The following is a 24,902-nucleotide window of genomic DNA, read 5'->3' on the forward strand; positions in this document are numbered from 1 at the left end:
GTGATAATTATCTGTGTCAATATAAGCTATTCACATACATGTAGTTATGTGATTCAGTGTTAATGTAAAAATGTAGTTTTAGAGGCTGGCAGTCTTATGAATATTTTTCTTAGTGTTATACAAGTATCCAAACCACAATTTATAATGTTCCTCTGTGCCATCAGTGAGTCACACTGTTGCATGATGACATGTTCCTTTGCCACAAAGTGGGTACGGTAGTTTCTTTAGAAATGGCTTTAAACAGTGATCAGTATGTGCAATCAGCAATCATGTTTTCAGAGAGTGAAAACGTGATTGCTGATTGCACTCTTTGAAGACATTTAGGCACACTACTGTCACCGTACTCTTTGTGTTGAAGGAACATGTGACTCAGTGTAGCAGTGTCGCTCACTGACGTGTTCTTAAAAGGACTACAACGACCTTTGATAAACACACTACACCTAAGTAGGATCAATTCATTGTTGGTTTGGCTCTGCACATGAAAGTTATTAACAATAAGAAAAAACATAAAATCACCAGTCATATCATTAGGGTTAGTGCCCTTTTCCATGATGTGTTTACATTATTTTGTCCACCTCCCCTGTAGATACACATTTATTTACTACTAGTCACAATGTCCAGCTTTAGTTAACATTTAATTTTTAAGCAAACCTTTCTGAATGAGGTGCTTTTAGTTTCGGATCATGGCAAACACTGAATGACAGTGTGCATACTGTCACACAACTGAAGCTGAGTGCTTCACAATAATGCTGTTGTTATACACCTTCTACTCCAACTGTTCCTTTTTAATGTAGTTGTCTCATCAAATGGAAATGAATACGCTCATTGTGCTGGAAGTGAAAAGCATCTCTCTCTGCTTTAGTGCCTTTTCTAAAAGGCACCAGAGGAGAGCAACAGTGTTCTTGCTGCAAGGGACAGTCCAGGTCATACACCCAGCCCACATTAGTTCACTGTTAGTCCAGCCGAGATATATATGGGGCAGCCAGTGACAGAGTAGTGATGACTTCATCCTACTACAACATCACCGACAGAAACCCCCGTAACAGTCTAGATGGTGAAAGCGTGTGTCATCCATTTCTTCATTCATTGATACTGATTCTAATATTTTTAGAGTCAGTTGCATACTTTTTGTAATCCAAACTCATTCTATCATCAGCTGACACGGAAGTCCCATAGAGTCTCACGGTCTGCCCGAAGCACTCTCAGTCTCTGTGGCTTTCTGTTGATCAGACGATGAGGGAATCTCGGCTGAGAAGAGTGCTCTGCTGCGGATACAAAAGCGTAAATGATCAAATCAACAGAGAGTTAACACGAAAATGTGAATCTTTTTCACTACAGTGAGTCAGTAAATAGGTAGTGAACATTAGTCAAACAGGGTTATCATGGTGAAGTACAACCTGGGACAAACTGCATTCAACTTTTTTTTAGAATAATTTGAGGGCAGAAATCTAGCTTGATAAATGAATTTATTTTGGACAGAAAGATTTTAATGTTGATACCGTTTTGTCCCAGGTTTGGCAGGGGGTAGACAACCAGTTATGATTGTTATATAAGGTGATTGGATACAGAACAGAGTAGTCTACCTAGTTTTCATTCTGGTAGCATCTGAACCTGACCTGTCAAAGGTACAACGACAACACTTAAGCCTATGAACCTTTTAAACTGTAAGACAGAGTTTCTCAACCTTAAGTCTGGGACACCATGTAGGGAAAACTGGTATATATATCTCCACCCACCCAACCATTCTGTTTGCACCGGATGAAGACCTTTCAGGGTCGAAATGTTGTGCTGGTTTGTAATTAAATCAATTAAGTCTTCCTTTTTATTACAGCTGCAGTTATTTTCACCCAGCACCTGTTAAATTTAGATGTGTACATTTTGAGGCCTAAATATGACATCATTTACCATTAAAAGTTGAGAAACAGGAGTGCAAAGCAGAGGCAAACACACGTATGAACATCATGGTGGCACTAGAGGAGTCAAGGGATCATAAAAGTCTGAGAACTGTGAATGTTTGTATGGAATTCTGTGCCAGTCAATCCAGTAGATGCTGAGACATAAAAGAGAACATCTACCATCCAGTTGCATATTTTAGTAGCATTTGGCAGGTGCTAATTTTGTGTCCTACTATTAGTTATAACATATTTGTAAATGTTAAGAGATTAATAACACTGACTATAGAGATTAAATAAACTAAATATCTCATTTATAGCACATCTTCAAATATACTCCCATCTTAAAAGAGTAGTTTGAGCTTTGTGTACATTTTTACTGTTTTATCAGACAGATACTTTTCTTTGATCTCTGTATGCAGTGCGAAGGTATCGTGAGTGATGAGTTAAATCCCTTCTAGCTCCCTTCATGGATATTTATACGATCAAATAGAGACTGCCTCAAAAGCATTGAGGTTTAAATACTTTGTAGTAAGCTTAATGTTAACATTTTCGCCAGTATAGAAAGTTAATTACACACTAAGGGCTTCAAATACTACATAAGTAGGACAGTGCTGCATAAGTTCTACTCACTGCTGCTGATCTGACGATTAGCATAATCTGCATACAATCCTCTCAATAACTCAACAGTCGCCTCAAAGAAAACTCACCACTTTCCGAGACTTGTCTCTGGTCTCCTCTCTGCGACTAGAAAGGGAATGGGCGGGGGGCTGAGAAGAGCGAGGGCATGCTGGGAGCGGCCGTGGAGAAGGCCTATCAGTTCTGCTCCTCTCTGTGTCTGAGTAAGGAGGCAGTGAATCTGCATCAGGCCTGTGACTAGGCGAGCGGCTGCAGTGCCGACTAGATTCCCCGCTGCTCTTTTTCGAGCTGCCCTTTGAGGGTGTGTCTGAATCTTCCTCACTCCGGACCCCACTCTTCCCCTGCCCGCTGACCCCTCGCAATTTAGCCTTACGCTCCAACAGGCTGTTCAGGAATGTGCCATCATAGTCCTTCTCTTGAGAAGACGTCGATGGCGGACTGACTCTGGGAGGCGCTGGAACAGGGCGCTCGGTGTCCCAAGTGCCCCTCCTCTTTCTGGGTGATGCAAGCGGGCTTATGTTATGTCCATTTTTCTTGTTTCGTCTGGGATGATCTTCATGATCGCTGATGTCTCCGAGCTCATCTTCATCATTGTGATAATGCTGTGGTGGACAATCCCGGTAGGAAGGATATCGACTGAAGTCCAGAAGCTCCATCTCATAGTCGTCCCGCTCTTTTTCCCTCCTCTCTACCCCTCTGGATTCTCTCTGCTTGTAGGAGTCAGCAAACTCCTCCAGCTCGTCCAGTGAGCCAGTTCGTCCTGCAGTGCGGTACGTCTTTCTATGCAGATGCTCTGAACGAGGGTTCCACCTGCAGAAGACATCACGACAAGAGGATTGACAGGAAGAAGGAGGAGGGAGACAAGACTGTGAGTGCAGTGTTTGTTTGTATGGGTGTGATAATACAAAAACTGTGTTTACATTCATGAGTATCTCTACCTGACGTGGTTCTCCTCCTCACTGTGCTCCTTCTGCTGCCATTGATTGCGACCAAGCCTGCGTGACTGAGAGGAGGACGGAGGATCGTCGCTGTAACGGCGTGGAGGAAGGGGCTCGTCCTGGCAATGATGGGGCTCTGAGTCAAGGTCATCACGATAACGCTGGGGTGAAGGGGGATTGTCACGGTAACGCTGTGGTTCTGGGCTACGGTTGTCACGGTAGCGCTGCGGTTTAGGCTGAGGGTCGTGGTCAGGGATGGCTGGAAGAGCTTTCTTCTGGACGTTCCGGTACGTTTGGCGGAAGCCAGTTTCTCCCTCATGAAGAGAGCTCAGCTCTGACAGGCTGCAGGCTGGATATATCAAAATGAATGGATGAATAAATGAATTGTGTGTTTAAACAATCAGACAGAAATGCTCACTTCAAGGAAACAACCGGATTTAAGAGAGAAAAATAGAAAGTCCAAGTCTGAGCAAGAAAACATATTCTTTGAAATAAGTAGGCATGCACAGGTGCAACTATGCACATCTGAACTACAGGACATTCAACAGGCAGAATGCTTGAATGCAGAGAGACATGCTGAGAAAAAAAAGTCAAAAGACACACTCAACAACATGAACAGTACAGCATGCAGTGTTTAAAGATTGCATCAGCATGGAACGGGAGATTTTCAGAGCGTAAAGCCACAGGATGGGTTTCATGAATCTTACACTGGTGGCTGGTGGACCTGGCAGGGTTGAAGTGAGCCAGTTGTTTCTCTACATACTGTAGCACCCTGAGAGAGTCCTGATCCTGAGATGAGGGGACGCGGTAGGGAACCCCTACAGCATGCATCGGCACTGGAGATACACACTTGACCCATCAGCATGGAGAACTTCTGTTTTTTTGGTATGTGTGTATGTTCATTGTAGTTTGGACAATATTGGACTATACTATAACCTTCTATTTTATTTGTATTTTTCTGGCCTAAATGACAAAATTAAATAGTCCTACGAGAACAGACACATCAATTTACAATATTAACATGTAGCAAAATAAATCAGAAACTAAACAATTTGATATATGAAGGCAACAATTACAGAAATAAAGATCAGTTCAAACCCAGGAAGTTGAATATCTATCTTAGAATAAACTCTGGATATGATTTTAACAAGGCAAAAGATAGAAAAAAACACTAATATTGTCAATAATTCTTTCAATAATTCTAAACAACACAGATTCACTCACTTATTAAGAGAATAAGAGAAAGACTTCACCTGCTGTGACTACACTGCCATCTGAGAGGGGTACAGAAGACATCTTGTCCACCAGTGAGGGGGGAGCGATGGGGACCATGGTTGGGACACCAGAGACAAAGTATGGAGGGTAGGCAGGTGTTTGCGGGGTGGAGGTGCCCGTCTTTATACCCTTACCTGCCTCATACACTACAAAAGCAACAACCACATTAAGACTTTCCAGAGAAACACACATCTTTCAAACACTGTAAATATTCTGACCACTAATATTTGGACATTTTAGTGCGTGTGTGTGTGTGTGTGTGTGTGTTTATACTCACAGTGTCTGGGGCAGCAGCATGTGTCGGGGCAGCACCAGCAGCTGACGTAGCAGCAGCAGGAGTGAGGACAACACTGACACCAGCACACCCCAACCAACAGCAGGAATAACACAGTGCCCAACACCACCGCCACCACAAACACCCACTCTGTAAGTACACACAGCACAGAAACCCACCTATAAATAACACATATTAACTGAGGTGTAGTTATGTTGGCTTGACAGGGGCTGTTTGCAGAAAAGGAAATATTGTGTATTTTTTTCCATTCTTACTCAAAGACTGGTGCCTACATTACCCACAATGCAACTCGACCAACAACAGTTTGGTCTGAGACGTATGGTATGTTATGTAGTCACAGTGTAATCTAGCCTTGAGCTGCAAGCTTCAAGTAGAGATGAGCACTATTAGGATAGGATCTCTGAAGCTCACTATTTTTATCTTAATACTTGCATTTCTTTTTCATTTTCTCATTGTCTTTTTTCTTGTAGTCTCAAAGTGACACATGAGGCGATCGATGAGACTTTGCACACCTCTATATAGAGCCAGAAAAGGCTTTATGCAACACTTTTTCACATACACAGTAGTAACACCTGTAAACAGTATAAAACTGGTAAAGTTCCCCTTTAACTCAGCATCTGTATTTTAGCAGTATGTTTGTAGACTACAAGCCTCTTGAATTCGGCATACTACTTATTTTGAGAATGTATCATATTTACATTGGAAGAAGATTAAAGCATACTTAAAAAGGCCAACATGCATACTAAAAGTGAATTGATAGACACAACTGTTCTAAGGTTGATAATAAGTGTGACAAAAAACTTCTTTAGTACAGTTTTGAGAGATGTGAACTTTTAGGATATAATTAGTAAGTATAAATGTTACTTGGATTGACCTTTAATGTTCTGATATCAATAGCAACATTATTTATTTAACCTTGTAATCTCTCAAGTTGCAGTTTGACAACAGATACTGACCAAGCAAATAACCCATTTACCCAAATCAAAGCAATATTTGGACTTTTTTTCCCCCCTGAATGCATGTAAGCTGCTTAAAGACCAACTTTTGAAGGTATAATTCTTCTTGAAAGTTATGTATTTCCTCTTAAAAAATTTGAGATGGGACATAAAACCATGAAAAATCATTATAAACTGACATCAGCTAGAGACAGGACTGTTGAAAATTGTCTCTTTGTTTAGTTTTTCCTGTTTTCCAGGAAGTTAAGTGTTGTGTTTTCTCCGGGGAATAACACATTTGAACAAATCTGAACCAGAATATGATCATGAATTAAAGTTGGGATGATTTACACATATTGTTGGAGTATTGAGTGCTGAAGTTAAGGATACAGTCAGTATAGCAGATAAACCTCATGTATCTGTCTATGGAGACAAAGCAAAGGAAAGGGAAGGAGAAGGCAGATAAGGATATCTCCAACAATGTAAAACCAAGGACAACTTTATCTCTCTACACACACATACACACACACTGAGAAACACATACAGGAAACCTGATTTTTCTACAGGAAGGAAAGGGACAGTTTATGCTGCTCTGTGAGACACCGAAGATTTGGCTCTTACAACAAATTAGTCTGTAATGTGATATCATTGGTAACCATTATGACCTCTACATAAACACACACACACACACCCCCACACACACACACCCACACACACACACCCACACACACACACACACAGTGGGAAAAGATGTGGATGACCACAACACATACAAATGCAACATTAACACTAGAGATAAGCTTGCAGTTCTGGCAGAGTGAATAACACTGAATCATTTTGGGAGCTACTTTCACACAATCTATCCATTCATTCACTTATCACTTCCATCAAACTCTGTGATGATTAAATATGTATTACAGGAATAAGACGTGACATAAATACCTCTCCCTCCCTCTTGATGACTACGCTCCTACAGGGTAGTGTCCAAATGATGTGGGATGACATGTTAACCACATCCATAAATAACTATAATGACCATAATAGCTGTTTACCGGCACAGCTCCTCTAAGCGGCCAGCTCATTATCTGACAGCAGAGGATCAGTCTGTCGGTTCTGAACTCTGCTCTGTGAAAGCCTCGTTATAGCCGAATCACAAAGCATTGTTTACTGATGTGAGATCAGAAAAGAAAGTATAAGAGCTGTTAGAATAGGAACCATTAAACATGGTGGGAAAAATGCTTTATCAGATTGAATCTTGAGTGCCACGTTTTAAGAGCCCAGTCCAGCTTCTCTCTTTTTTCTGTACTTCTAAATTTCTTCTCTCTTTATTATATACAGATATTCATCTTAGCCAGTATCTACCACCACCATGCAAGTGGTTCCTACACCTATGGTTAGAGCAGTGAGTGGGGTTAGTATGAGTGGAGGGAACCAGGTGAGGGAGAGGACATATTATGCCCCTACCTGGCATAATCTTCAAATCAAAGTCTGGCAGAAGATCTTCAGGCACACCTGAGAAACCTGGAGAGAGACAGAGCACAGGTGACAAGAGCAGCAGAGGAAAAAGAGTTGATATAACTTGGAATGGCTGATTCATAGAAAGTTATGTGCTGCAGCAGCATGCATGAAGACAGGAAGAAAATAGTGATAAAGAAAGAGATACAGAGAAAGACAGACGGAGACAAACAGATAGTGAGAGATGTTCAATAGCAGCATGCACCATTCTGGTCCAGAGTGTCTCCATATCAGAGAAACTGATTGATCATGCAGATTGATCATCTGATTTTTGACATTAAAAGCTGTAAAGTTATCTGTCTGGACTTGAACTTTTCCCAGCAGACACTTTGACTTCTGAACTTCACCTAAGCAGTTCAATGAAATTCAGCCTACACTATATTTAACGCTTTCCCTATTGTGACGTGTCAAAACCTCCTCTGAGAAAAAGGCCTATTGTCAAGAAGAAAATAACTTGAGCATCACAAACATGCAGCAGCTGTGAGTGATATTACATGCAGAGCTGCAAAAATCACAGGTGGGAACATTCCTCAGGTCCAGAGCCAGCACACAGACTGCAGAGAAACATTTTGTTCCTGAAACTGTTTGTCTGTCTTTGTCTCTCCTTGTTATCTGACCGATGAAGAGATCACTGACATCACATCTCTATTTCTCTCTTTTATAATAAATACTCCCACTGAGTGATTCAGGATGAGTCACTGGAGACAGCTGAAGTTTTGAAGACAAAGTGTTTGAATTCATCATCTACAGCTCCAAAGAGACTAATAGGATATTGTGACATTTTCATAATATTCATGCAAAGAAGTTATGAGCACTTTGTAGGTGCAGTTTTACAGTAATGGTGGAGACACATGATGTTTTAAATATTAAGTTCACACTTTTATATTTACTTGAAATAAAATTAACATTAGAAACTGTATTAATATGTTTTTTATGATGTGGCAGTAAACATCCTGACATGTATTATAGCTCAAAATAAACTCCTGCCCAAGACTTTTTTTATTTACTATTTCATGTTGTTGTTTACTTATTGAAATTGACTTTATGTTTTTATTATAATATATAGTGTAGACTATCTAAGAAAATCTCTAAAAACTTTCTAAGAAAACAAAAATTAAATACTAATAAAACAAAAATTAAATAAGATTAGATTTACTTAGGGTCCATGGAGGGCCATATAAGGAGGGCCTTACTGTATTCAAACAAATAAAAATACAAATATATAAATAAGTTATGCAAAGCCTACACACATTATCTAATACTAATAAATAACGCCTAAATAATTACACATACTGTATTTATTTATGGGAACTAGAATAGACTAGAAAAGTATTCCTCTATCTTGCCCCTGTTGTGTCTCTCTCTCATGTTTCAAGGACTCCACACGAGGTCAGTAGGTGTCTGAATGAAACTCTAACATGATGGAGGAGAGGTAGCGTGTTATGCGGGTGTGGGTTTTCTTGTGGTGCTTATGTCCATGTGAGCACAAAAATTGAAGTACAGTGGAAAGTATAAAAGCCAGCAGGTGAAAGTGACGTGACCAGATATTTTTACTGTTGATAGCGTGATCAGGGAGCGCCGGGTGTGACAGAGGAGGATTGGAGAAACAGAGAGCAGGCTGGACTACAGTATCTTGGCTTGTCCTCAGCTGACAGTGCACATACCTCTCTCAGTATCTTTCTGGAAGGCTAAATGTGTTCTTTGCTGGATTTGAAAACAGAGAAAAACCTATTAAGTTTGTTGTGAAGCAGCTGAGACACCACATAAATTCGAACCACTATATTTGTTCATTTTAAGACAATAATTAAGACTTTATATCTGTCTTGTTTTGTTTTCTTTCTCTCTCTTGCTCATTCAGTTGAAGAAAATCCCAACAACTCTTGAATTTGCCTGCAGGCTGGTAATTCTCCAATATTTACTTTCACATAATCTTGATGATCACATAATCAACATGATCTGCTTATTTTACCCTGTGGTCATCTTATCTAGGCAGGTGTTGTTTGTACTCTGCCACATATACTCCACCTATAGAAAAAAGGACAGAGATCCTACATGCTGGTGGAGCTGTATAGAGAGAGAGCTTGCTAAAAAACACCATGAAGGACCTATCATAATATCTATTTTTAAAGTTCCTCCATTTTCAATTTTAACATCTTCTTCTATAAATTATATTTTATCAACCACCAAATTAGTTTAGTCTTTAGCCTGAACAATATAGGATCTTTGAAGCTGATGCCAACATTGGCATTTGAGATTTTAAAAAATGTGAAAATGAATTTTGCTTGTAAAACCCATAACCCATCAAATGAAGGAGAAAAACTTTATTTTTGACACATCCACAGGTCCATATAAATAAACTAAAATATAAAATGGTGGCACTGTGTCAAAACATAACTTCTGTAATTCAACTGCAGCATCGGACAACATATTTACTGATACACTATATCTGCAGTGAGCTATTTGTTATTATTATTATTATATTTTCTATTTATCTATGGATTACTCTATCTGTGTAGTTCATTCAACTAATACATTCATTCATAAATGAACAAATCACACAATATCCATTCATTCATTTGCTCGTGAGTCACACCATGTGTTTGATAAACTGCTCTTTGTTCATTCATTGTTGATTCATGCTCATTCATTCATCTTCACCACTGTACAGTAAATACAGTTAAAAATGACGTTTCAATATTGGTCCACTGAAGTTGTCATCATGCATGAAAGGGTGAAAATTTTGCACATGGAAAATTACCTCATGCACATTTCAACAATATGTCCAAGTTTTCCATCATTAGCAAGTGTCTTTTTAGCTATGAAAATGACAAAGAACACCGGAGTACAGACAACTTCTACCATCACCGAGCTCACAGTGGTCAACATCAGTCAAGTGTCTCATGGTGTCACCCTCTATCTATTGTCTCCCTGTGCTCTGGTGTCTCTCCTCCATGTCATTAAATCTTCCATGTCTTCTCTTCTGTGAGGCCATTTGCTCAAAAGACAAAGGAACCCCCGAACCATTCGCAGTGGCCCCAACTGTTGTTATGGAAACACAACAAGTGCCTCACATGCCATACACCGACACCAGGAAATACGGTGTACTCACACCACGGCAGATTTAGGCCCTCACATCCCAGATTAAAGACTGCAAAGGGCGACTCGTGCAGAAAAATCCTGCCATATTTATTTACCTGTGCTGTAATCCTGTCCCATCACTGTCAGGAACATATTCACACACCGAGGCCAAACTCAAACATTTTACAGTATCCAGAAAACACTCAAGCCTTTAGAAACTGTATAATCCTTTTGTGTGCAGGACTTGTGTGTATTTGTGTGTGTCTTTTTTTGTGCATACACATAAGTCTGCGAGAGCCAGCCAAACAAAAGTTCACCTTCAGAGTGAATTAGAGCACCAAGCCACATAGCCTCTCAGCCGTTGCTATGGTAACAAGTGTAGCTGCATTACAGACAAGTACACTGTCACTGTAAAGATACAACAAACTACAATTACACACACACACACACACACACACAGAGGTTTAAGTGACATATCAGTGTGAATATCAAACAATCAAGCAATAATTTCTCAAAACCTTGTATACAGTATAATAACATACAGAAGGAGTAAATACAGTTGCTACGGCTACCGGTTAGGCCAGACTGCCCGAGAAGTTCAACTGCTTGTGATAAATCAGTTCATTAATGAGGCTGTATTGTTCTGTGGGGGAAGAACGGGTCAGCTTATGAATGCTGTGTTACGTAACAGTGGCAAACAAGATAAATCCAAATTAACCGATGTGCATTGTTGTGTCTACGATTAATATTTATACATAAAAGTTTGATAAGACCTGTCAGTAGTGATGAAGACCATAAGAGAAAAAAGTGTGTGTGGTCTGTTACAGTGATACTAGAGCGAGTAGTCTGTCTGTCTGGTCCCAGTGTGGCTGAGTCCCATTTGACTTGATTTTAAGACTTAATAGAAAACAATCCTTTACAGTTAGCTAAACCTGGTGTTGGAAAAGTAGTGTCCGCTTACCCAGAACCAGCAGCTCCACAGAGGCTTCATTCGGTCCCTCCACATCATCAGCTATTACCACTTTGCAGGTGTAAACTCCACTGTCTCCCCATTGGACCTCTCCTATACGCAGGTCTGCCTCTGCAAGAAAAAAAAAGAAAAAATGGTTAAAAACTGGGGGATACACCTCACTGTTTGTTTCAAGCTGCTGGGGAGGAAAAGAAAAGAAAAAAGACATCTTTTTCTTTTCCAACATCTGGCTTCCAAATCATGTAAATTTTGTTACAAACCACTGAAAACTGTTTCATATGTATAATTTTTGCATGTGTACGTACTGTATCCATTTTAAAAACTGACATAAAGTATGTGGCCACCCAAATATTTCACCTATATGTGATTATTGAATATCACATTGCAGAAACAAGGGCAATAATATCAATCAATCAATCAATCAATCTTTATGTAGCGCCAAACAAAATTCATCTCAGGCGTACTACACTCTACAATTGAATTTAAAGAGACCCAACAATCCCCTACGAGCAAGCACTTGCGAGGACAAGCTCCCCTTGACCCGGAAGAAACCTGAGGCAGAACTGGGCTCTTTAATATGCTGCTTTAACCTCATGAACTCCCTTTCTTGTAGTCTTGATATTATCACGAAAAATATGGAGGGTCCAAATGTCCTTTTTAGAAATCTAGCTGGACCTTTTCATGAAAATACACGAATCATTGTTATACTGTGTGAGCTATCTGCTTCAAATTTGAGTCAGGTACTCACTGGTATTAATTTACATCCCCATGCTGTAGACAAAAGTTACAGTCTGTTTTTATTTTAGGCAGACGAAATTCATCACCATGGGTATTTACACAAGAAACTTTCAAATGTTTCTGTTCTGGCAAGACCTTTTTTTGCTTACATTCACTATGGTTCAGGAGCCACAATCATTTTAAATTTGTGTTTGTCGTTTTTTGGTGTTTTTACTCCAAAATAGTGGAAGAGCTCAACAGCCTGCAATATTCTTGAAAGGCTTTCTAAAAGATTTTGTAACCTGTTTGCAGGGATTTACTCCAGCTGTGCCACTAGACCTTAAATGACAAGACTTGGCTAGACGTCAGGTTTCCAATTCCTTCCAAAGGTGTTAGATGGTCAAATTCTTCCATACCAAAGCCACTAGCCCAAACAATGAAAAGCAGCCCAACTACAGACAAAAACTACTTTTACATGGTGTATTATGATGGCTCAGGATTATGAGTCATTCTTCATTAATCTTCTTCTTCAAGTTTTTTCAGATTCCAATGAAATACCACTTCAAGTGAGCGAACAGCTACGTTAAAAATACAGTTTGGCTTGAGAATCAAATGCATAATAAGACAATACTAGGCCACTGACTCCATTGTGAGGGAGTGAGACATGCAAATACAGCAGGCAGGAAATGTGCTGTATAATTCACTTCCTTTTCCTGCTTTGCAAGGAAGGGGGAGGAGAGAAAAGACCAGCCAGATTGCAGCACTGTAATCAGTCTCTACCTCAACAATGTAACACCTCCGTCATTCAGCACTGATTTCATTTTATTTTTATTTTGTTTTCATTTGAGCTGCTTTATCATAAAACTAAAACCATGGCTTGTCCGTTTTCTTGATTCATATCAGTATGTAGTGCATAAATGATGAAGTTCCTCCATTCCATTTGGACACTCATACATGTGAATAAGTGTGTTGGTCTGTCTGTGCTAGCTGTGTGATCAACACAATGCCCAGTGCATGCTGGGACAGACTCCATCTTCCCTGTGAACCTGATGAATAGGATTACATGGGTATGGATGACTGGGCGTCTCTGGGAGCAACATTCACTTTTTTGTCCAATTACAACATTGTTTCAGGACAGGAAGCGAAGGGGTGCAGAAGACGAAAAAAGCGAAAGAAAAACCTTACGCAAGAAAAAAAGTATGCAGCGATGGGAAGAGTACAGTTCTAGAGGGCGAAAATAACAGCAGGACATTATGGTACATCAGAGGGAAGGAGTGAGAGGTCAGGATGAATTAGAGGACAGCGTAAAAATTGCTTCTTTTGTCTGTGTTCCTGGCTGGTGAAGAGAAGGTTGATTCTTCACCCAGAGCTCCATAAATCTGAGGCCTGCAAACAAGGCTACCTCTCTGTCTTCAATGCACTCACTCACTCTCTCTCACCAACACACACACACACACACACACACACACACACACACCAATGTCCCTTAGATGAACCTCAAATCAAAGTAATGGTGAGAAAGTAAGGAAATGCAGAACTGAAGACATGGAACTGGCATAAACATAAAGTCTTGTTGTAAATTGGTGAAAAATCTTTGCACCAGTTTTGCATTAATGAGCATAACAGAAGTCACTTTAAGCTAATAGTCTGACTCTGCTACATGTAGGAACCTTTTCACCAATATCAATCTCACTCGCAATCACTCAAAACTTGAGGAAACAGAAAAATGGTAACATGCAATTAAGTTTGCTTTGTTAGATACAGGCCTGTCACAATAACTTCTTTGGTTAGGCGATATATTGTCATAGATCATTTTATACCACTGATATAATGATAAATAATAATAGCATAATAATGTAAGGGGGTGGAGGGTGGGATTGAAAAGTGAGCGCTATGCTTCCGTAAATGTGCACACTGCCACTATGGGTCGGGACAGAGTTATTTACTTTCATTTCCACATAAGTTGCGATGCTCACTTCAGCAGGCTCCAGTTTATGTCTTTTATAACACTTGCCAGGCTTGGTAGCTGAACACAATAGTTTAGATGAATATGTTAAAAAAAGGTCGGGTGCCGGATTTTATTTTAGCTCTGACTCTGTAAATATACCACTTTATCCACATGTCTAACCTTTTTAGGCGAGAAAGTAGCCCTTTAGATCCACAATGTGACGCTAATTTGTCCAAATAACATCTGCTTAAAGTTTTGTTCCTGCGAATTCGGAGCCGCTCAAGTTAGCCGTAGCGAGTAACGCACTTCCGGTCATTTTCACAAAATAAAACACCCGTTGCCTTTTATTATTAAGAAAACCATAACGATAGAGTTGGTGCTTTTATTTTGAAAACAGGAAGCGAACATACCCTCGCTGTAACTGACTTTAAACCACCGAGGTACATTACATTGTGGGAGTAGCAGCCATGTCTATGGTAGCAGCAATGTCTCTGCATGTACTGCCTAATCCTAAGCACTGATTGGCTTGTGTGTGGTGTCGTCAGAAGCAGAAGAGGCTCACGGTCGTAAACATCTAGTCACGTGTACTCTGAGATGGACGCGCAGGTCAGGAAATGACGTAAACGGACCGTATATGGTTTGTTATTTGTGTTATTACATTACGTGTTGGACTAAATACATGTTGACATATTGAGGAAAGTATTCCGGTTAGAAGGAAACGGATTTCATATTTCAGCAGAATGGATACTTGGCGAGCTGTACAGAAAGTCCTGAGTCATAAGATGAACGTTGTGGATAAAGGGAAGACTTTGAAGGTATGTAGGCATTATAGCTTTTCTTACTTAGCTCAGGGGCTAGCCGAGCTAATCGCTAATACTATTACGGCTGTGAGCAACCATATAAGTCGTGAGTGGTCTTGAATGAATCAAGTCAATCTAAGCTTTCCAACTATGTACGGCATGAATATATATGTTTAAGGGTTGGTGTTTAAAACATTCAGAAGAACGCGTGGCTACCTCCTAACATCCGTCCTGTCCCGTGAACGGAACAGCGTGCGTTAAGAGGTTAATGATCAAATATCAAAATCCGAATAGCGTCAGAAAGTCAACCCACTCTCCACATTTCCATTTCTACCGTTTTGATACTTCATGGTACACAAACAAATAGCATCTCATATGAAAGCTAAGACCCTGGCGAGTTCAACAATACCACTATTATTGCGCTAAAAACTCAGTGAACCAGCAGCCAAAGAATACAAAGGTAAACAACCACTTATTTACAGTGACTAACAGATATTCTGTCTTACCTTCGAAGTTTTGTGATGAAAAGTTGTACTTGAGAGCAAAAAACGCTGGTTTTAGTAAGTCCAACACGGCTCTGCTTGTTTACAACTCCATTTCACCCAGTGCCAGCCTACAGTAGCTGCGCCGGTGTTACAAATCAACTGGTTTTCACGTTAACTGGTTACCTTTGTTTGTAAACAAACACCGCTACTGCAGAGGCCTGTACTACGAAGCTGGATTAACCTATCCAGGATCTCTCTCCGTTACCTGGATTGACTTAACCAGATCTTCGCAGTCCAGGATAAGCGGTACTACGAAGCTGGATATCAACTCGGTAAATCAACCCAGGGTTTTCCAATCTGGATCTCTGCGCGTTCACATAAAGGGGAGGTGTTTGCAGCGTCTGACCAATCACAAACATGGAGATACCCTGCAGAGCAGACTACTTTACCATGGAGGAGCAGACAATTATTCTTCAACAATATGAAGAATTCAAACATCATCCAGGCCAAAAGCAACACTGTTGCTGCAGCAAAAGCCAGGAAGGAATGCTGGCAGAAAATTGCCGACTCTGTTAATGTGTAAATTCATGAGATCATACAATATTAATTTTTCAGACAATATAAACGGACAGCACTCTGATCACACAATGCCACTTTATTACGGCACAGACGTTTGGGGCAGAGCGCTTCCTCAGTGCCCTTCCTTTCATAAGAGACATTAAGTTAGTTTAATATACGGTGACCAGACGTCCCTGATTTCCGGGGACAGTCCCCGTTTTGGGTGACCTGTCCCCGGTCGAACCTGTCCCCGAAAATGTCCCCGATTTTGACACTGAATGGGGGAAAATGTACACAGACTCAAACACCAGTTATTACGGTAGACATTAAACGCATCGCCAGAGGAGACGTCGTATGACGTACGACCAGATGCAGCAGCGTCAACAGCTACAATCTAGAGGCGGCAAAAAGGAGAGAAAAGAAGACCAACAGCAGCGATAAATGGTATGTTGTGTATGAACTTATTATTATTTTATGTGAACTGGCAGTAGACTTGGCTGTGTTTGTGAAGTGATGTAACGTTAAAGTAAGTGTGATTGTTTATCTGAACTGAAGACCTAACGAAACGTTATAAAAGTCAGTGAATGAACGTTAACATTATGACGCTGTTTTCATATCTGTCATTAGTGAAGCTGTAACGTTAACGTTAGCATGAGATTACCAGGTGACGACACTGTATGTGGCTCTGTTTTGGAAGAGAGGGAGGTGGAAGACTGCTTTGGTAGCATATTATTTTCCTGTAGGCATAGGGACCTAGGACTCTAGTAGGACTGTTCAAATAATAAATTAATTAATAATAAGTCAATGGTTGATAGTTGTGTGGGAATACAGTGCTGTGTGGGTAACCAATGACTGTAGTAGCTATAAATGCAGGCCATCTGATTAGCTGATGCCCTGAGTCACTGTTTTGTATGTTAGTAAAGGTGTAACTTGTTATATTAGATTACAATGATATTACAATATTATCTCTATGTTGCTCTGTTGTAGATTAGGAAGAAGACAAGTATAGGAGAAACTGATAGTAAAGAGAGAAGAGGAGAAGAGCAGGAGAACAGTGTGGAAAGGCAGAAATAAGGAAGTAAACAACAGAGTGAAGGAGAAAAGAGGAAAAGAGCAGGAGAACAGTGTGGAAAGGCACCTTTTGTGTCATAAATATCAGTTCAGTATTCAGTTGTGAGTAGACACTTTTGACCAAAAAAATCTATCATAACTCAAGCTAACAAGACTAAGATATTTTTGTCTTCCTCAGTGGATGGATGGTTGGTGATGTCACCCATTTGTTTCCAGTGGCACACATGTGATCCACTTACATGTTTTGACTTGGTAATTATTATTAATTACATCTTGATAATATTTACTAGCTACTGGTCTGGCAGCTGTCTTTGCACATGACTCTTAAATTTGGAAGAGAGATGTTTTTTTTCATGTATTATTCTATATTTGTGTTTTTGATACTGCTGTTCACTACTGACACATGATATTTGTGAGTGCTGACATTTTGATTTATTAACCTTTTGCAGGGGCGCCACCAGGGATTTTGGGCCCCAAAAGATATCACACTGGGTCCCACCATCAAACACAGGCAATGCCGACCATGTGCAGTTTCTGTAACCACACCTCTACCTGTGAAGGCTTCAACTCAGTCCGATACTAACTGTACAATGTCTACTGACACTGAGCTGTGATAATATAACACTGTGTAGACATGCAGGAAACATTCTGCATACAGATAAAGTGTTTGTTTAATTATAAATTAAATATTCTATTAAAATCCATGAATGATATGTTAATAAAAAAATAACTAATGTTCTAATATTTTTTCAGGGCCCCTGTCAGTCACAGGCCCTCAGAATTGTACTGACTTTTTGCCCCCTAATGGAGCCTTTGACCTTTTGTGTAATAAAAGCTGGTTAAAATACATGAAAAAGTACTTGTCCCCATTTTTTATTTCATAATGATAAAATTTAATGATTTTTCACCGCTGTATTGAAAATGTCCCCGATTTTCATTTCAGAAATCTGGTCACCTTAGTTTAATATTCAACATTCAAAATACAAACCTATTATGCGCTTCAACCATTTGAGTGAATGATTTCAAACCAACTGTATAACATACAGAATAATATCCCCCACGTGCCTCAATGATTATTTTTTAAATATATATTTTGGCCAATTAAAAAATTGCATCTATCCCTAAAAACTATTTCTCTCCTAAGCGCTCCTCTCACGATCCGCGCACCAATGTTGACAGCCAGGATCTTTTAAGAATGGGCAGGTCATTTTCTAAGAGAGCTGATTGGTCAGGAGGTGGTGCTTTTGTACTCGCTGATCTCTTATCCAGAACATTAACCTGCTCCGGAGCAGGTTAGCCGTTCAGCATAAGTTACCATGGTGATTTACCCCGGTAAGAAGTGAACCAGCTTCGTAGTACGGAAAACCCAGGGTTAACCCTGAAGTTACCTCGATAAGAGAAAATCCAGCTTCGTAGTACAGGCCTCGGAACAACAGATAACCCTGGCAACCCGCAATTCCGGCCGCTAATTGGCTGGTACAGTGTACTCAGAACGTCATTGTCGAACCCCTCAAAAAATTTTAAAAATATTAATTCAGACTAAATATTTTTTTTTATGGAAAAGCAATACTTTCATTCTGTACCCCTCAAAATGCCCCCTGGCTGTATTATTTAAAAAAAAATATAGCTTTTAATAAATATTCTACATATTCAACCTTTAACAAATTGAACTGCAACGATTAATCAGAAAAAATTGAAGATTCATTAGGAATTATTTTAATAATCAATACACTGTCTTTCTCTGTTTTAAAAACTGCTAACGGGTGATTTTCAGGTTTTTCTGCTAGTCAGACAAAAAAAACAACAAAAAAACTTAACCTTGGGTTCTGGGAAACTATGATGGGCTTTTTTTAAAATTGTGTGACAATTTACTGACAAAAGAACAAAAAAATTAACTGGAAAAATAATCTGCAGATTAATTTAAAAAAATATGGTTAGTTTCAGCCCTGAATAGATTTATTGTTTGATACTGAGATTAATTTGAGTATTGAGTCTGAACCCACCCTCCACTTGTGTCAAAAAGGGCTCACAAAGCCATAAACTGATCACGTCTGGCTGGCAGCTTCAGCCATCACATGTTCACAGTATTTGGCTGCAATAATTCTCCAGCTTGACTTTGCCAACTATGAGCAGGTGAAATGAAACTCCATCTAAAGCTGGTCAGCCTCTAACAGTGCAGTGAAGTTTGCAGCTGGGTGTTTTGAACTTTATAAAACGAGTCTAGATGTGAAGGGTTAGGGTTAGGGTTAGGGTTAGTGTGAGTCCTTACTGTTGATGATGGAGATGTCTCTGTTCTTGTAGTACTCTGACAGTGTGAATGAGGAACCGGAGATGGAGGCCACAGTTCGGACCGTCCGGCTGTTGTCAGAGCAGTCGAGGTAGTTCGCTGTCATCCCCGTCTCATACCCTCCTCCGCCTCCTCCGGTTCCGCCCGTCAGCCCGCCTCCTCCCAAGCCGCCACTCAGGCTGTCGGAGAAGCTGAACGAATCCCGTGTGCGGTCGCGACAGTATGACTTGTAGACCCACTGCACCACGGGGACCTGGGTGGACACGCTGTTGTACTGACATGGCAGCACCACCGACTGGAACAGCATAGCATGCCTCTTGTCATATCTGACAAACACATTAAGTCCCAAGCAACAACGAGGGAGGAAACCTGGGGGAGGATGTGGAGATAATGAGGAATGATCAGTAAACCATGAACACAGGAAGGGTTAAAGAAGTTTAGATAATCATTACACTGATTGGGTTTGAGAAGCTCAATCAGCTATTTCTGATTGAGCTTTACTGACACCAGCTGCACCTGGTTTCAGTAATACATGGGAATGTGTAATGAAGGGGATTTAGGGACTCGAACAGCAGACAGCAACACATGATGACTCAGATGCTGAGTCGAGGTCTAAAATAAAGCCCTGATAATGTGTCTTTACTGTCCTGTGCTTTTCCAAAGGAGATTCAGCAAAGTAAAAGTATTTCAACATTTCCATTTTAACTGTTAGAAATGAGCTATCGTGCGGTTTGACAAGATAAAGAATGATGATGTTTGAACTGCTTCTGCTCAGTGAGTAAGTTGACCTGATGATGTTTTGGAGCCTCTGAATCTGCAGGACTCCAGGTCACATGATGACCAGGAGCTTGAGCTCTGCGGTTCAACAGCAACTCTCCCTACAGAGGTGATCATGTGAAGAAAACACACCCACACACACACCCAGAAACATCTGTGCATGCTGTTGCGTGTGTATGTATGAATGTTTCTGAGGCTAAGCAGTGGGATGTGCGACTGAACTGGACCAGTGATCAGAGATGAGGTGAAAGATGGAAAGGGGGCTGCTTCACTTAATCAAGACCAGACCTGCTGATAGTGTTTTGTGTTGTTTCTGAACTCCTAACTAAACACGCTCGCCTGGTGACCGAGGTTTGAGCACCATTAAATGTTTACTTAGAGTTTTACTTTTGGGATTGATTACAGATTTTCACATTTCACATCACAAACCTAAACATTAGCTGGCACTGACATTATTAGTCAACTAATGATTATTTCATTTTTGATTTACTTGATTAATCATTGGATGGTGGTCACTCTTTCTCAGACCCCAAAGTCAGATATCCACTTTTGTCCTGAAGAGCAGTCCACACCTGTGAAATATTCAGCTAATTATCACAGAAGAATAGAACTAGAAAAACTGCAGTTTTAGGATTGGCAACTGTAAATTTTGATATCCACGTTCTTAAAAAAATACTCAAAAAGATAGCTTGATTATAAATATACAATAGTTGGCAATTAATTATCTGTCGATCCTCAAATGGATGAATCGACAACTCACTGGACCTGTTGTATATTATAATTTGATAATGAAAATAATGATGAGTTACAGCCCTATCATAGAGTTTGAAAGAAACTGTGAGTTAGGGTTAGGGTTTGTAACATAATCTTTATGTGGTAACAGGTAAGCCCCATATACAAGCAATGTCATTAAAAATACAAATCTCAGATTGTTAGGACTAAACACTGTTAGAGCACAGTTCACTGATTAAACTCTAGTCAGATTTTGAATTCAGTCAAACAGACCACGAGATGTTTCACCAGCTTGTTTCTGCTTAGTAAAGAGAGTTGAATTTAAACGATGGAAACTGTATTAAATGTATTTAAGTAGACCCACAGTTACAAAAGATAAAAGATCCTTAAAAAGAAAAAAAGACACTCTTTGGAAAAACATACATCAATTCAACAATTTGCATAGTAGTTGTGTACTTCAATATTTCTCACCCGTGCTGTATGGTTTTCTAGGTATTTAAGGATTTTGAATTAATCTGAAGCCAAATTTGGTTTTACAGTAAAAGTCTGGGGTTTGGCTGGAGTGGTGTGGATTTTGGAGAAAGAAAAGCATATCAAGTGGACTAAAACATAAATTCCTCAGGGAGAACTGCACTTCTAAGAATTGGAGCAACCTTCCCAGGATCACAGGCTGTGGGGCGATCCAGCTTTTATTAGTTTTCAAAGGAAACCACCTCCAGAGGAGAAAATGAAAGCAGAAGGAGGAGGAGGTGGAGAAGGAGGGGACACATAGTTACTGTTGTAATATTGGACTGGGGAGTCTTGCTTAGGATGTTTGTAGTAGTTGTAGTATAAATGTTTTTCTGTCTTTCTTCCAACCATGATTGCTTTCATGTGAGAAGAATAATATAAAACATACTACAGATAGAAATCTGCAGATTTATATGTCAGCAGAGTTTTGAATGGAGGCAGACATGCTATCTGGCTCCAACTAAGCAATGAAAAATGCTACTACTGAAAGTATCCTATACTACTGTAATACACAGGCTACTCTAACTATTGTGATATTTAACATATCACATACTACTAAAATGATGCTCGATTATAATACTAATTAATAAATAAAGCTTTATAAATGTATAACATACTATACTATGTTATTTTGATCTGTACTATTGCTTTTACACATTATTTATGCACACTAGGATAATGTATTATACGTTTTTGTGTGTGTTAGTTTTGTATAATTAAATAGCCAATGTATATAGCCAATTAAGTTTTATCTTCTCCATAATTAGCTCTGGGAGTAGTAGTAGTAGTAGTAGTGGGGGTTAGGATATGAGCTTTAAGTGTGGTGAAAAGGTTCCTACATGTTGCAGACTAGTCAGACGAGTCAGACTATTAGCTTAAAGTGACTTCTTACAAAACTGGTGCAAAGATTTTTCACCAATTTACAACAAGACTATGTTTATGCCAGTTCCATGTCTTCAGTTCTGCATTTCCTTATACTTTCTCATCATTACATTGATTTGAGGTTCATCTAAGGGATATTAGTGTGTGTGTGTGTGTGTGTGTGTGTGTGTGTGTGTGTGTGTGTGTGTGTGTGTTTTCTTGAATACAGTATAGAAATGTATAAATTAAGATGTAAATTCAAAGCTGCAACAATCAGTCGATTAATCAATTAGATGATCGACAGAATATTAATCATCAATTATTTCTATAATCGATTAATTGTTTGAGTAATTTTTAAGAAAAATCCTAAAGAAAACAAAAAAATACTAAAAAAAAACATAAAAATCTAATTTTGCAGTAATCTTAGTAAAGTAATCATCATTTTTCAATATTTAATAAACCAAGCAACTAATCAATTAGTCCAGAATTTAATCAACAGATTATTTGATGAAGAAAATAATTGATAGTTGCAGCCTCAATGTAAATAAACAATGACTTCTAGGAAACTGCAATTACATGTTCATCAAACAAGGACAATGATAATATTCATGAAATAATATCTAACTTCTTCATTTTTTTTTTCAGATAAAGATCCAAACACTGTCCTAGTAAAGTTGATCTACTGTGTGTTTCTCACTGTTCGAAATGTTTTGGGGACTATTTTGTCTCTGCCAACTAAACACTGTGGTAAACTGTAATTTCACTGAAGGGGGACTGAAGTTAAATCTGTCTGAAGTTAGACCTCCTAATCCACAACAGCCCCCAAAGCTCCTGGTCGGATCATTCACACATGACTAAGTACAGTTAAACAGTCCACAGCAGCTCTGCTAACACAATTAAAAGGGGAAAAAATGAATTGTGCTAAATGTTAACTTAATTTACCCCAGGCCAGTGCATGTTAGCTCATCTATAACGCAGTAAAATTGAGTTTATGTTACTCAAAGGTAACTCCGAAGTTAAACAACCTGTTAGACCTCAGCAGAGTGGAGGTCTTTTTTTTCCTTTTTCTTCCTGGTAATCATTTCTTACCTGCAAGGAAAGCGATAAATATCCACCACCTCGGCACCGAAAACATTTTCCAAACACTGCAGGTGAATTTCACAGCACTTTTCTCATCAACGTTGTTTTCGTTTCTCTGAGCGCCGCTGCAGACAGTTTTCAACTAACGGGACGCCAGATTTCTTTTCCTAGGAAGGCGAATTTATGACCCTCCCTACTCTGCCTCTGATTGGCTAGCACTCGCTGCCGTCGAGTGAGATTGGTTAAAATGAGAGAAGGATCTTCAGATCAGCCAATCAGAGGTGGAGTAGGGAGGGTCATTACTTCGCCATCCTAGGATAAAAAATAGATAACTGGACTACCACTGCGATCCAGCGGCGGGAGAGGCATCAAGCTTATCAAAATACAACTCACAACTTCCTGCGGTAGATTTCCCAATAAAAGATTGATTGACGTTGACAGAAAGGTTATATATTTTCTGTTTTGTTTTGGTTTCTGTTTGTTTGTTTGTTTGTTTTTTAACCATTTTTCAACTGCCATTATCTTGACATCACAAGTTAATTATTTTTATATCTTGTGAGGCCATCTGGTCTTGGATGGTCATATCCATACATGAATGTCTAACAACAGAACAGAGAATTACATATTGTAACAATGATTGAAAGTGTATAAAACAAATCACCATAATCTTAAAACACCAGTGTGTAGGATTTAGTGGCATTCGCAGTGAGGTTACAGATTGCAACCAACGAAACACCTGTCCTCTCCCCTTTCAAGCATGTAGGGAATTCTACAGTGGCCGCAAAGCTAGTGAAAAACACAAAAGGCTGTCTCTAGAGCCAGCATTTAGTTTGTCCTTTCTAGGCTACTACTGAATCACAGTGGTGCAACATGGCTGGCTCCATGGAAGAGGACCCGCCCCCCATGTAAATATATAAAGGGTTCATTCTAAGGCAGGGGTGTCAAACATGGCCCGCAGACCAGAACTGGCCCACCAAGGGGTCCAATCCAGCCCACTGGATAACTTTGCAAAGTATGACATTCCAATTTTTCAATGAAATGCACCATAATGCCCTATTGTCACAGTCAATTTGAAGGACACATTTCTACTTGGTGGGTTTGGACGCATTGTATTGTATTTCTTACCAGGGTACCCCTAGATGGTTTATTGTAGTAAGTTATAATATGTATTATATCAATTATATATTATTTGTAGGTTATTATACAATGGTTTTACTGGTCCTGTCCCCTTTAGATCAAATTGGGCTGCATGTGGCCGTTAAATGAGTTTGACCCCCTTGTTTTAAGGTAACAAAAAAACAATGATTCTTAAAACATTTTAAAAGGGTGATTTATTAAGAGTTTATTTTAACTTCAGGACTTTTTCTGTAATTTTATTTTTGATAATTTAAAGAAAACAACAGCTATTTGAGTATTTTCTAACTGTTGCACTTTCTGTTCGTTACAATCTGAATATGTTAAGCAATATTTGAAAAGTAGCCTAACAATCATCCCCATCTTTAATAAATAAAATAATACGATCGTATTTTCAATTATTTT

The 24,902-nt window shown here is 39.4% G+C and overlaps 1 protein-coding gene across 1 annotated transcript; it reads right to left on the bottom strand.

Moving 5' to 3' along the window:
* Positions 1-1,212: 1,212 nt before the first annotated feature.
* LOC128360258 (immunoglobulin-like domain-containing receptor 2) lies at positions 1,213-23,418 on the bottom strand. Its single transcript, XM_053320659.1, has 10 exons — positions 23,373-23,418; positions 19,386-19,772; positions 11,529-11,648; positions 7,439-7,495; positions 5,022-5,168; positions 4,723-4,890; positions 4,177-4,305; positions 3,470-3,818; positions 2,603-3,341; positions 1,213-1,265 (listed from the first exon to the last, which is right to left on the bottom strand). Exons 1-10 carry the CDS (start codon positions 23,416-23,418, stop codon positions 1,227-1,229), a joined length of 2,181 nt encoding a protein of 726 aa, XP_053176634.1. The 3' UTR covers positions 1,213-1,226.
* Positions 23,419-24,902: the final 1,484 nt, after the last annotated feature.

The sequence above is a fragment of the Scomber japonicus genome, chromosome 1 (genome assembly GCF_027409825.1).
Source record: "Scomber japonicus isolate fScoJap1 chromosome 1, fScoJap1.pri, whole genome shotgun sequence".
Lineage (NCBI taxonomy): Eukaryota > Metazoa > Chordata > Actinopteri > Scombriformes > Scombridae > Scomber > Scomber japonicus.